We start from the raw sequence: 11,910 nt of genomic DNA on the forward strand, positions 1-11,910 counted from the left end.
CTAAAGAAACTGAAATCCAGCAAGGGCAAGACAGAGGCTATTATTACGGAACATATTATTACCCACATTCTAGTAAAATGGCAGTGACTTGTTCAGTTTCCTCAGCTGAGTGGTGAGTGGCAGCGATTTGGGAGGCAAACATGGTCGGGGTGGGGAGGAGTACAAGGGCCATTTGCCCATGGATGTCCAGGGAGTGTGGCATAATGGGACAAGAACGCGGTAGAGCTGCACTTAACTCTCTCCCCAGTGACTCAAGCCCTCTGGTCAGTACTATCTCCCCTCACTCCACCCCCACCCCCTGCCCAGCCTTGTCTATGTTATTCTTTATTTGTACAAATTAAAACCTTGTTTTCCTGTGCTCAGTCCTGCTTTGTGCTCAGTTCTACTTCATAAAGACTTGCTGGAGGAGGTCATTTTATTGTCTTCAGTGAAAAAAAGCAGCAGAATGTGGGCAGAATTTGGGGGGAAGATGGGGTAAGAATTCTACTTAAGTTTTTACTTGAAATATTGACTGAGGGAGTTCCTGGTGGTTCAGTGGTTAGGACTCTGCACTCTCATTGCTGAGGGCCCAGGTTCAATCCCTGGTCAGGGAACTAAGATACCACATGGTGCAGCCAAATTTAAAAGGAAGAACTATTGATTGAGTTCCTTTTCTCTTCCCTTCCCAAAGGGAGAAAGATCTCATCTGTAGTGTCTTGGGGGTAGAGGAGGCATGGGTTGTGCTGATCTTTGTAAGCCAATCATAAAGATTCACAAGGCTGCTCTCATGGCCCCCCCATTGGGTTTTGGGCCAGTGGCCTTGGGCCACTAATTACTTTCCACATACATGACAAGTTGTGTGTGACCACTTGAGGAAAGCACTTGGGTACAGAAAGGGCTTTTAGAGGTGACTTTTAAATTAATTTATAATTTAATTATTTGCTAACAGGCTCTGAAGACCTGTTAGTACCCATTCTAGGATTACAAATATAAATAGAAGCCGTCCATGCCCCACCTTCAATTTAGAGATGAGATGAGAAAGTACACCAAGGAAAGCACACATCTGAACATTTGAATGGTACGTTCAAAGATGACACCTCCAAGCTGATGAGGAAAAGTAGTTTAGAGTATGTGTGTGGGAGAAAGTGATGAGAGTGAAAGCCTCAGCCTTGGCCAAGTCATGAATGGAATTTAAGAGTGAAGCATAGGTAAGGAACATGCTGAGACTCTTAAAGATGAGTTACGGTTCTTCATTTTAGGAAGGTCGGAGTGAAGACGTGAGATGAGTGTTGGGAGAGAGAGCCTGGTTATTAACCATTCCTGTCACTTCAGGGATATGATGAGGCTCTGAGGCTAAAAGACCTTTCTCTGCCTGTGGGCTTGTCTACACATTGGCAGACTAGAACGTTCTTCACCTGCTATTCATATATCAAATTGTTTATATTTGACTCTGAAAATGTTCTATGCTACAGATTGAATCCAGACTGTGTTCCCTCCTTAAATAAGCTACTAGAACAGAAGAGGTCCTTGGGTTCTCTCAGTTGGTCCCCCCAACTTTGTCCTGTCCTTACCACTCCCATCTAGGGTGAAGGAAAAGTAAAGCATGGTATCGTGATCACTATGCCAACCTGTTTTCACTAACATTTCTTTACTGGGAACTTGGAGTTTGCTGTTCTCTCCGACACCCAATCTTTTCTCTCAGTTCTCTGCTCAAGCCCCACTTCTTCCCAATCACCTTCCTTAAAATATTGCCTTTTTTCTCCAGGCTTTGACCCTAGTTTGTTAGTCTTCATTTTCCTTGCACATCTTTCTCATGCTAGAGTATGAACGTTCTACAAAGCCCAGGCCTGAAATAAATTTGCTTTCCAAGGCAGTCAAAGATGTGCTGACAGGATGACAGGTGCCCCAAAACTTACAAATGATCTAGACCATGAAAATGAGGGTGGTTGCTGAAGCATTGTTGACGCACCCGCCAGAGCCTCAGCAAGGGATCAACAGCCTGTGCGCCCAAAACCCGCCCCTCCTTAGTGAGGGTGGGTGTCTGGATCAGAGCCTGACTGGCAAAGTGGCAGAGCAGTAGCTGTGTTAACACAGGGCATGCTCTATTTTCACAGATTCCTCGTTCCTCCAGGCAGAGCTTGAGCAATCTTGAAAAGACTTCACCCATTAAATGGGGACACATACTCTGTATGTCATTAGGATTATTAAAAGCAAATCCTCACAACAGTGTCCACATGGTCAAAGCTATGGTTTTTCCAGCTATGGTTTTTCACACATATACAGGTGTGAAATTGGACCATAAAGAAGTCTGAGCATCAGAGATTGATGCTTTTGAACTGGGGTGCTGGAGAAGACTCTTGAGGGTCCCTTGGACTGCAAGGGAATCAAACCAGTAAATCCTAAAGGAAATCAACCCTGAACATTCACTGGAAGGACTGACGCTGAAACTGAAGCTCCAATACTTTGGCCACCTGATGTGAAGAGCCAACTTATTGGAAAAGACCCTGAGGCTGGGAAAGACTGGGGGTAGGAGAAGAAGGGGACAACAGAAGATGAGATGGTTGGATGGGATCAATGACTCAATGGACATGAGTTTGAACAAACTCCAGGAGACAGTGAAGGATGGGGAAGCCTGGCAGGCTGCAGTCCAAGGGGTCTCAAAGAGTTGGACAGGACTAAGTGACTGAAAACAACACAACAATGTAAAGCAACTATACTTAAAGAAAAGAGTCTAAGAAAAAAGTGAGTCGTAATGGTGTGTCAGAGGTGTGAAGGGCTTGAGGCCAGGAGGCAGTACTATTTCACGTTAGAGTCTCACTGTGGTGTAGCTCCTTGGTTAGGTGGATATTAGGTTTAGGGAAAGGACTTGTCCATGATAGCAAGTCCTGAGGCTCCAGCCTCCTCCAGCATCTTGACTCTCAAGTCTATTGTCATTTTTTACTGCTCTAACACAGCATGATTCTCAGGTCAAACCCAAATCCTGCCCCAATGCAGAGAGGCTCTTTCCATGCTGTCTTAAATATGTTTTTTAATAGTAAAAAGAAGTTTGGTTTTCTTAAAGACAGTTTTCGTTTTATTCCTGTGGATGAAGCAAAAATGGAGTTCTAATTCAGCAGCAAACCTTAATCACAAAGAAGAAGTGTTTTGGATATAAGCCAGAAGAGAGTGACCAGCAGGGAACAGTAATATCACACTAAGTACTAGTACTGATTGTTTTTACCAAGGCTACTCTAGAAACACTGGAATTATGATGTAGGCAAGAGTCAGCTTCGGTACTTGCCAGAAACTCAATATCTTTATGTTGTCTGCCTGGTCCTGACTTCTCAGGTGCTCAACCTTTTGAGGTGTCAGCTGAAAAAAGTAGGATTGCCATTTTCCAGTCTGGCTTGATTCCCTAAATCAAGTCCCCAAACTCATCTAGGCAATAGTTCTCAAAGATCTGATTACGTGCTGCCAGTTGGGATTGAAATTTGAGTGAGGCACAGTCCCAAGGAAAGCCATGCAGCCCCAAGAGGGGGCCTGTGAAACGGCAGCATTGGCATCTCCTGGGAGCTAGTTAGGAAATCAGTTTCAGGACTCACTCCAGACCTACTGAATCAGAATTTGCATTTGAAAAAGATTCCCCAGTGATATACCAGCACACTCAAGCTTGGTTGCAAAAAGAAACAGGTGACTCCAGTACAAAATGGCAAAGAAAATGAATCTGCATTATCCCTTCCACTTCTAATACTCTGCATGTGCTGCTGAGTTAGTTCTATTATAGCTGTGTTGTCAGTGTCTACTGAGGTGAATGCTCCTACCTCTGAATTGGCTACCATTCAGTTCAGTTCAAGACAGCCCTTCAATCAACCACTTGGAATTGGAGCCGGCCCTGCTGGAGATTTAGTCCCGCTCAGTGTACACATAGCTGCCTACCTGTGATTTTAGGCAGTACTGTTACAAGAGGAAAAGATTTCTAGTCTCACCTCATGTGGAAACTGGTGCTTCTAGTTTTTTCAACAATAGACTTGGCTTTGTACAGAAAACAGCATGAACCTGAAAATAAAGCAGTCAAAGATTGAAGCGGCCCATTGGCTAGTTTTAGTAATCTTAGCTAAGAGGTGCAAAGATGTGAGTGCTAGATTTCAGCCTGTGTAGGCAGCCAGGAAACTGTTAGTAATGAAAGCTTAACCTTCCAAAGGTTGTGCAGGAGACAAATGCTTCTGTGAGTATAGTGAAACTCTTGCTCTCAAATTTTATTTATAAATAAGAGATATATACACATGTACATTAGCCTAATGAGATTAACAGGTTCCATTTTGTTCCAAATATTTAATATATAGCTCTTTATGGCCAGTGTGAGGTAGCCAAGAAATAGAACAACACAGCATTAGTCCCTTCATTCTCTTTCTGGCGTCTAGAAGAGAAACTCTGGAGTGAGTGATAAAAGGATAAATCCTCTTTATACCTGAGGAAATGTAAATATGAGTTAATCAGGTTACTTCGTTCCATTAGAGTCACTAAAGCTGCTGGTATTTGCATGGCTCTATGTTTATTCTAAGAGCCTCCTTCAAATATAACCAGAAACATACTAGTCTCCTGAGAGTTTGCATGAAAATGAATTATACAGTGGGGGGAAATTAATAATAATTATACTGATCCAAGGTTCATAGGCATTTCAGAATATTGTTGTTTCAAGCCTCCATTTGCTTATTTTGACATTATTATCAACGGGATGCAAAGTCACTCTTTCTATGTCTCCAGCTAAAAGTACGAAATGCCTGTCGCTCCAGAAGAGGGCCTTGATTCCTCTGGGGAGGAACACTAAACTCTTTAAAAAGAAAATCAAACCCAACCTGAACCAAGAGTCCAAGGAATCTAGTTTGGCCACAGGAAAGGAAGATGGCCCTCCAAACCAGTTACAGGAATGTGTCCCAGGGTCCGACTCCGAGCCAGGTGTTTTCAGCGGAAAGGGAAGGTTGGATCCTGGTGAGACAGGGCTGAGCCAGTACATGCTTGGGGTGCCGCCTACACGTCCGAGTCGCAGGGCAGCGTGCTGCCGCAGGGCCGAGTGCTGCGGGAAGACGAGCCGGGTTCGGAGTTTGTAGCGTTCTCCCCTTCGAGCACGTCCACCGGGTTGCTGTAGGCTTTGGGTGGGGGCCGGGGCATCGGGAAGCCGGCCTTGCGCTGGCTGGTGGCGCCCAGCTGATCAGGCCGCGGCCGGTGCTGGCCATCACTATAGTACTTGATGGCCGGCGTGAGTGCGGGCTCTGGCCCGTCGATGTACACTGTGCTAATGCTGCTGCGGCGCGCGCTGCTGGAAGGCGCCTTGCGGCAGCTGTCACAGCGCTCAGCGCACCAGGGCGCGAAGCTGAGCGCCAGCGAGAAGCCGCCCAGCAGCAGCAGGCAGCTGCCCAGGTAGCCCAGCACCAGGCTGTAGCCGACCTGCACCGTGACCGGGCTGGGCTGGGCCGGCAGGACGCTGCGATCTGCCAAGAAGTGGTTGTACCAGGAGACTGGGATGAGGCTCAAGAGGCCCGCGGTGAAGAGCACAACGCCGGAGAGGCCGGCCAGCACGAAGTGGGGCTCGTCCCTCCAGCAGCGCACGCCGAGCGTCGCCAGCAGCAGCCCCAGGCCCGTGACGGCCAGCGACGTGACCATCAGTCCCCGCGCCACGCGCACCGGCTCGGCGGCGAAGTAGCCGAGGTCGTCCGGCTGGCCGCACTGGCGCTCGCGACTGCTCTGCTCGCGGCACATGTCCCACAGGCCCTGGTACAGCACCAGGTCCAGCGGCTGGTCGAGGAAGCCCTTCACCAGCCTCCAGCCGGGCGTCAGCGTGCTGGTCAGGGTGAGTAACAGCCCACAGGGCGCGAGTACCATGCCCAGCGTCATCACCACCGGCGTCCGCATCCTGGGTGGCGCACCTGCCGCTGACTGGCAATCTCTAGCTCTCGCGCCCCAGAGAGCGCTCCGGGCTCCAACTCCCTGAAGTCCGCACGCTCGCCACCGCAGCCACGCCCGCGCTCCTGCACTCGGTTCTCCTCCGGCCGCTCTTTGTCTCCAGCGCAGGACTGTCCGCTCTCGGCCGCGCGTCCCTAGTTTGCTCCAAGCGTCCCAGCCGCTCCGCCCTGCCTCTAGCCCGGCCGCCTGATCGAAACCAGTTCGAGGGCGAGTCTGATCGAAACTGCAGTCGGAGGTGGGGACGCTGCAGCAGCCGCGGCCCAACCCGTTCGGGTGGGAGGGGCGGGAGGGCCGGGAGTGGCGAGCCGGAAACTGCAAGGGCCCCTCTGGGCCGAACCGAGCAAAGGTCGCCCCGCCCCTGCCCCTCCGCTGGGCCCGCCGGCCGTGGGCGGGGAAGGAAAGGGGCGGTACCACCCGGACAGCCCGGCGCACCTGGCCGGCGCTGAGCAGGTTCCTGCTTCTCAGCGGCTAAAGCTTTTCTCCGGTCCCTGACGGTCGACCGTGCACCTGTAGCCTGTCTTCCCTCCACTCCCCACAAGAGAGATCCCCCGAAGTTTTGCGCTGTTAGCTTGCAGCTACTCGTGGCCAAATGGATGGAACCTCCCGAGGTGCGCTGGGCAGGTGTGCACCGAGGGTCCACTCGGTCGAGTAGTGTGTCCCGGAGTGTTGCACTTGTGTATTTTGTTTCATTTGCTTAAAAAACATGTCATACTCCGGATTAACCTTGATACAAAAGAATCAAAGCGAGTGTTTCTGGGATGAAGAGTTACATCATACTGGTTTCCACAATAAGTTAAATAAAATCTTTGACATTCATTTTATATTTGTGTGAGAATCAGGATTTTACATTTTCCTAAAAATTATCCTTTAACAATGTTTTCCTCATTTTCTGTATTTCTTACAATGGAAGTGTGTTAACCTTTACAACTGTTTAAAATGATTTCTAAAAGAGCAAAGTTAAGCATTAGTTTGAAGTAATTTTGAACATTCTAGGAATGGACAATACCAAGGATGGGTCTTTTGTTTTTTTGAAAATTTTTAAATTCAAAAAATTGTGGTAAGATACACATAAACATGGAATTTACCGTCTTAACCATTTTAAGCATACAATTCATTGGAATTAAGTATACTTATGTTATTCTACCATTCCCATCAGCCATCTCCTGAATTTTTTCATTTCTCCAAACTGAAACTATTCATTTGTCAGTAACTCCCCAACCCAACCAATAAATTACCAACAACCAACTCTCCTACCCCTAGCCTGGGGCAACTGCCATTTTACTTTCTGTCTTGATGAGTTTGAATCCTCTAGATATTTCATGCAAGTGGAATCATACAGTATTTATGACTGGCTTATTTCTCTTAGCATGATGGTTTCCTGTTTCACCCATGTTCATAAGCATGTATCAGAATTCCTTTCCTTTTTAAGGCTGAATAATAGTCCATTGCAGGTATGGACCACATTTTGTTCATCCATTCAGCCTGTGATGCACACTTTGGTTGCTTCCACTGTTTGGCTCCTGCAAATGATCCTTCTATGCATAGGGTATAGCAATATCTCTTAGAATCCCTGCTTTCAGTTCTCCAGAACTGGAATTGCTGGATCATACGGTAACTCTATTTTCAATTTTTTTGAAGAAATACTTTGCTGTTTTCCACAGTAGCTGCATCATTTTACATTCCCACCAACAATACACAAGGGTTAATTTCTCCAACTACCCCCCCCACCTCCTCATACCACAACTCAGGAAGACTGGATTTCCCATTTTTTTTCTGGTGTGTTGTGCTCCCTTTTGTCTCTAGACCTGGGTATACGCTCTTTTCTTTTCCTAGAGTCCTACTTGCCAATTCCCAAATCCAGTGCATCTCTCAGATCTTTGCTTAAATGCCATTTTCTCCGGGGGAGCTTCTCTATCCCATGGATTAACTCTTCCTATTGGACTTCCATACACACCCTCTCTTCTATTGTAACAGTTGTCATAATTCTTTATTACTTGAATCATCTAGTTGTCCAGGACAAGGATAAATTCTTTGATGGCCTGGCCCGAAGCAGTCATTCCACAAACCCATTTTCTCTCTTTCCGCTCTGTGTCCTTTCACATAGTATCCACACAATTCTCTTACACATGGTTGCCTGGTCAAAATAAACTGTTAATGCATTTTAGTAAAGTTGTTTATTATTTGAAAGGCTTTTTCTCCAGCATAGAAAACAATGAGATTTAGGGTAATTCCAATATTTATGACAAAAAAAAAGTGTAGCCCTGTGTGGGTGACTTTCTATAGTAATAAAAGATGATTGCATTAAGCACAGCATCTGATTCTAGACCTGGGCTCTTTGTTCCCTGTGCCTCTGAGTTCATCGCAAAGCTGAGTGAAAAACAGCATGAAACACTGTGCAGCAAGGATGAATTATTTCTGAGATTAGTACCTGCTGTGTAAATGATCCTCAGGCCCTAGAATAGCTTTCTTTTCTGCAAAGGGGCCTATGATAAGACAGGAATCTGTTTACGGTGCCCTATGGACAGAGAAGCCTGGTGGACTATAGTCCATGGGGTCAAAAAAGAGTCAGACACAATTAGCAACTAAATAGCAACAACAAAGATTCCCAGGGGACCAATGTTGGTCCCCTGTTAGCCTACACGGGCTGGGTCTTGTTGCAAATTTGGGAAGCAAAGATCAGTATGCCATTATGAGGTATCCTCAGAGTTCCTTTATCAGGTCTTTATATTTCACTCTGTCCACATATTAAGACCCTGTTAATATGTTAGTCTTCCAATGGCAAATCCAGTTCAGTAGGTCATAGAATAAAAATTAAACTATGAAAAAAAAATTAAACTCTGATCATCCTCTAGTTTTAAATAGTGCCTGAAGTGAATGAAGACCACTCATGTGGCATTAGTTTTCCTTGATGACCTCTAGCCTGACAACTGGTTTCAAGCTTTGTGTGCAAAATATTGTAGACAATAGATAACCTTGGACATCCAATTTAAAGTAGCCCCCCAGCTAGCCCAGTATCATATCACCCTAGTTTATTTTCCATATAGAACTTACCACTACCAAATATTTTCTTATTAATTGCATATTGACCTATTTATATTCTTTCTCTACCATTGCATTGTTAAGTTACAAATAAGTGCTTGGTACCCTGCTGGCTATATCTCAGCAGCTGGAATGGTACCTAGCTCATAGGAGGTACTCAATAAATATTTTTAGTTAAATAGTGAAATAAATTTTGTAAAATCCTACCCAGAAAAAGGAAGATACAACACACATCATTTAAACAATCATAGTAAAATACACAGAACATGAAATGTATCTTCTTACTTATTTAAGTACAGTTCAGTAATGTTAAGGGCATTCCCATCACTGAATCTCCAGAAAACTTTTCATCTTGCAAGACTGAAATTGTCTGCTGCTGCTGCTGCTAAGTTGCTTCAGTCGTGTCCGACTCTGTGCGACCCCATAGATGGCAGCCCACCAGGCTCCTCCGTCCCTGGGATTCTCCAGGCAAGAACACTGGAGTGGGTTGCCATGTCCTTCTCCAATGCATGAAAGTGAAGAGTGAAAGTGAAGTCGCTCAGTCGTGTCCGACTCTTAGCGACCCCATGGATTGCAGCCTACCAGGCTCCTCCATCCATGGAATTTTCCAGGCAAGAGTACTGGAGTGGGTCGCCACTGCCTTCTCTGGTTCATAGTGCATAGGAGTCTAATTTATAGTGCACAAGAACGTGAATAATAAGACAACGGAAAAAGTCCAGCAAATGAAAAGTATATTCCCTCTATTTGAGAGAAATACCTCCTTGTCCCTGTGCGTCCCAAGGATTTGCAGCTCCTGTCCTCTCGCCAGGAGACGGTGTCGAGCTCCCTGCGTGGCGACGAAATTCTCTACCTATCAAACAACTCTCCTGTCCTCCCAGCCCCTGATAACCATCATTCTACTTTGTGTCTCTGACTTTGACTAATGTATCCAAGTTATAAAAGTGGAATTACACAATATTTATCCTTTAGTAACTGACATTTCTTTTAGCTCAATGTCCTTAACTTTCATCCACGTTGTAGCATGTATCAGAATTTTCTTCCTTTTTAAGGTTTAGTAATATTTACTGTATATATAGACCAAATTTTGCTTATTCGCTTATTAATCAATGGACATGGGTTGTTTTCACCTTTTGTCTATTGTGAATAATGATGCTGATAGTAAATCAATGTATTTATTATCTATTTTATTCAGCATGTGGTATCATCTTCTTGCAGTGGAAGAATGGAGTCTTAACCACTGCAGCACCAGGGAAGTCCCTAAAATGTTTTCATTACATCAACTAAACCAACAAATTGTTGCAAAATTTCCACCAATGACATGAAGTATAATTGATGGTTAACCTTTTTTTTAAGACTGAAGTATAGTTGATTTACAATGCTGTGTTGGTTTCAGGTGTACAGCAAAGTGATTCAGAACCACTGAACTCCAGGGAAATCCCTAGTAAATAAATTTAAATTTATTCTATATCATTTCTGTGTGGTTATTCATCTAAAGCAAGCATCTACTTGCCATTCCTCTTTTACATATAAGAAGGTATCACAGGATATTATGACACTTATAAAGGAAAAAAAAATCTGCTTAAGTTTTGTCTTCTAGAGGCTTCTAATCCTTCTTGGTCTATCATGAAGGCTGCCTCCTTTACAAAGTTGTGGATGTGCGGTGGGGGTAGGGCTGGTCCCAGGAATCAGCAGCTGTGCTTACGTAGCCTGCTTCCCTTCAACTCTGTCCATTTCTGTCTACTGTAGGGCAAAAAGATTTACCACACCATGGACTAGGTTCACTTAAATCAATATTTCATATTATGAAAACTTGATTACTTTGTCATGGTACATAGACAAACATCTGAAAATTTTAGACATATTACAATGAAGATGATAATCAAAATTCATCTTTACATTATTCTCAGAATGTTTTTTCCCCTTAATGGTTAAAGCAGATGTACAATGTATGTTTAACAGACCATAAACAGGCTGTTTTGGTTATGCTGAAGTTCAAATTAAGTCATGTATAAACCAGAATGACTTCCCCATACCTCAACATGTGAAAATTTCTTCCACCACTTTCCCCTCTAAACTGCAAATCTCTCCATAGAAAGCATTGGTAATCAGTACATTTTTTTAGCATTGCCAGAGTGGCTCAGTTGCCTGCTCGGGGTCCATTCAGGTCCCTTGGTGCTAGGCGTATCTTTCGTTTATACCCTGGCCTAGTTATCCACACTGGGGGAAAACTAATCAGACATGACAAACAAGTACAGAGGTATTCTGATGGAGAAATTTTATAGCTTATACTTTTGATCACTTATACCCAATTGTCACACAAGAATGGTACATGTGCTTTTAGCAGTAAACTTATAAGCCAGCAGTAATATACATAATGAGTAGTTATACCCTGTGACAACTTCCCTAGACAATTTTTTTCATCCTAAACATTGGGGTCAAAAATATGGTTTGAAGCAAAACAATCACTTTCCACTAGAATTCTTTAAATTTCTTAACCATTAGAATTCTTTTATGCTTTCCATATAATTTATCATATCAAATAATCCTAGTTACCTTAATGATTCTTTTGAGATGCCTAGGGGCCCTTTGGAATACTCAAAGTTAGAGAAAGAAACTTACAATCTTATAAGATCAGCTAAGTATTCCCCATCCAGAAACAAGCAGCTCTAGGACAAAATTATCATCATTTTTCCTCACAAAAACATCTCCATTCTTTGTATCTTCTCTCACCAACAACACATATCCTACTTGCTTTACACACTGAAATGCTTTCCTTATCATTTTTAGTAGCTTTAATTACATATGACAATTTTTAACATTTAAAAGCCTTAACAAAACCAAGAAACAAGTAATTAAACTGTTTTACCAGCATTTACTGATTGGCAAACTTAGAACATATCCCATAACCTCTAAAAACTTGAATTTTTTTCTCATAGCATAATTTCTCTTTAA

The 11,910-nt window shown here is 44.1% G+C and overlaps 1 protein-coding gene and 1 non-coding gene across 2 annotated transcripts; one reads left to right on the forward strand and one right to left on the reverse strand.

Moving 5' to 3' along the window:
• The first annotated feature begins 520 nt into the window (after nucleotides 1–520).
• TRNAE-CUC (transfer RNA glutamic acid (anticodon CUC)) lies at nucleotides 521–593 on the forward strand. Its single transcript has one exon. It is a non-coding gene; the product is annotated as a tRNA-Glu (tRNA).
• A 2,695-nt stretch (nucleotides 594–3,288) lies between these two features.
• On the reverse strand, nucleotides 3,289–6,293 carry CLDN23 (claudin 23). Its single transcript, XM_005907384.3, has one exon. It carries the CDS (start codon nucleotides 5,866–5,868, stop codon nucleotides 4,987–4,989), a length of 882 nt encoding a protein of 293 aa, XP_005907446.2. The 5' UTR covers nucleotides 5,869–6,293; the 3' UTR covers nucleotides 3,289–4,986.
• Nucleotides 6,294–11,910: the final 5,617 nt, after the last annotated feature.

This window comes from Bos mutus, chromosome 27 (genome assembly GCF_027580195.1).
Source record: "Bos mutus isolate GX-2022 chromosome 27, NWIPB_WYAK_1.1, whole genome shotgun sequence".
Classification (NCBI taxonomy): Eukaryota; Metazoa; Chordata; class Mammalia; order Artiodactyla; family Bovidae; genus Bos; species Bos mutus.

Excerpts from the sequence above, each read along its gene's own strand:
- CLDN23 (XM_005907384.3), bottom strand. The coding sequence starts at position 5,868 with ATGCGGACGCCGGTGGTGATGACGCTGGGCATGGTACTCGCGCCCTGT.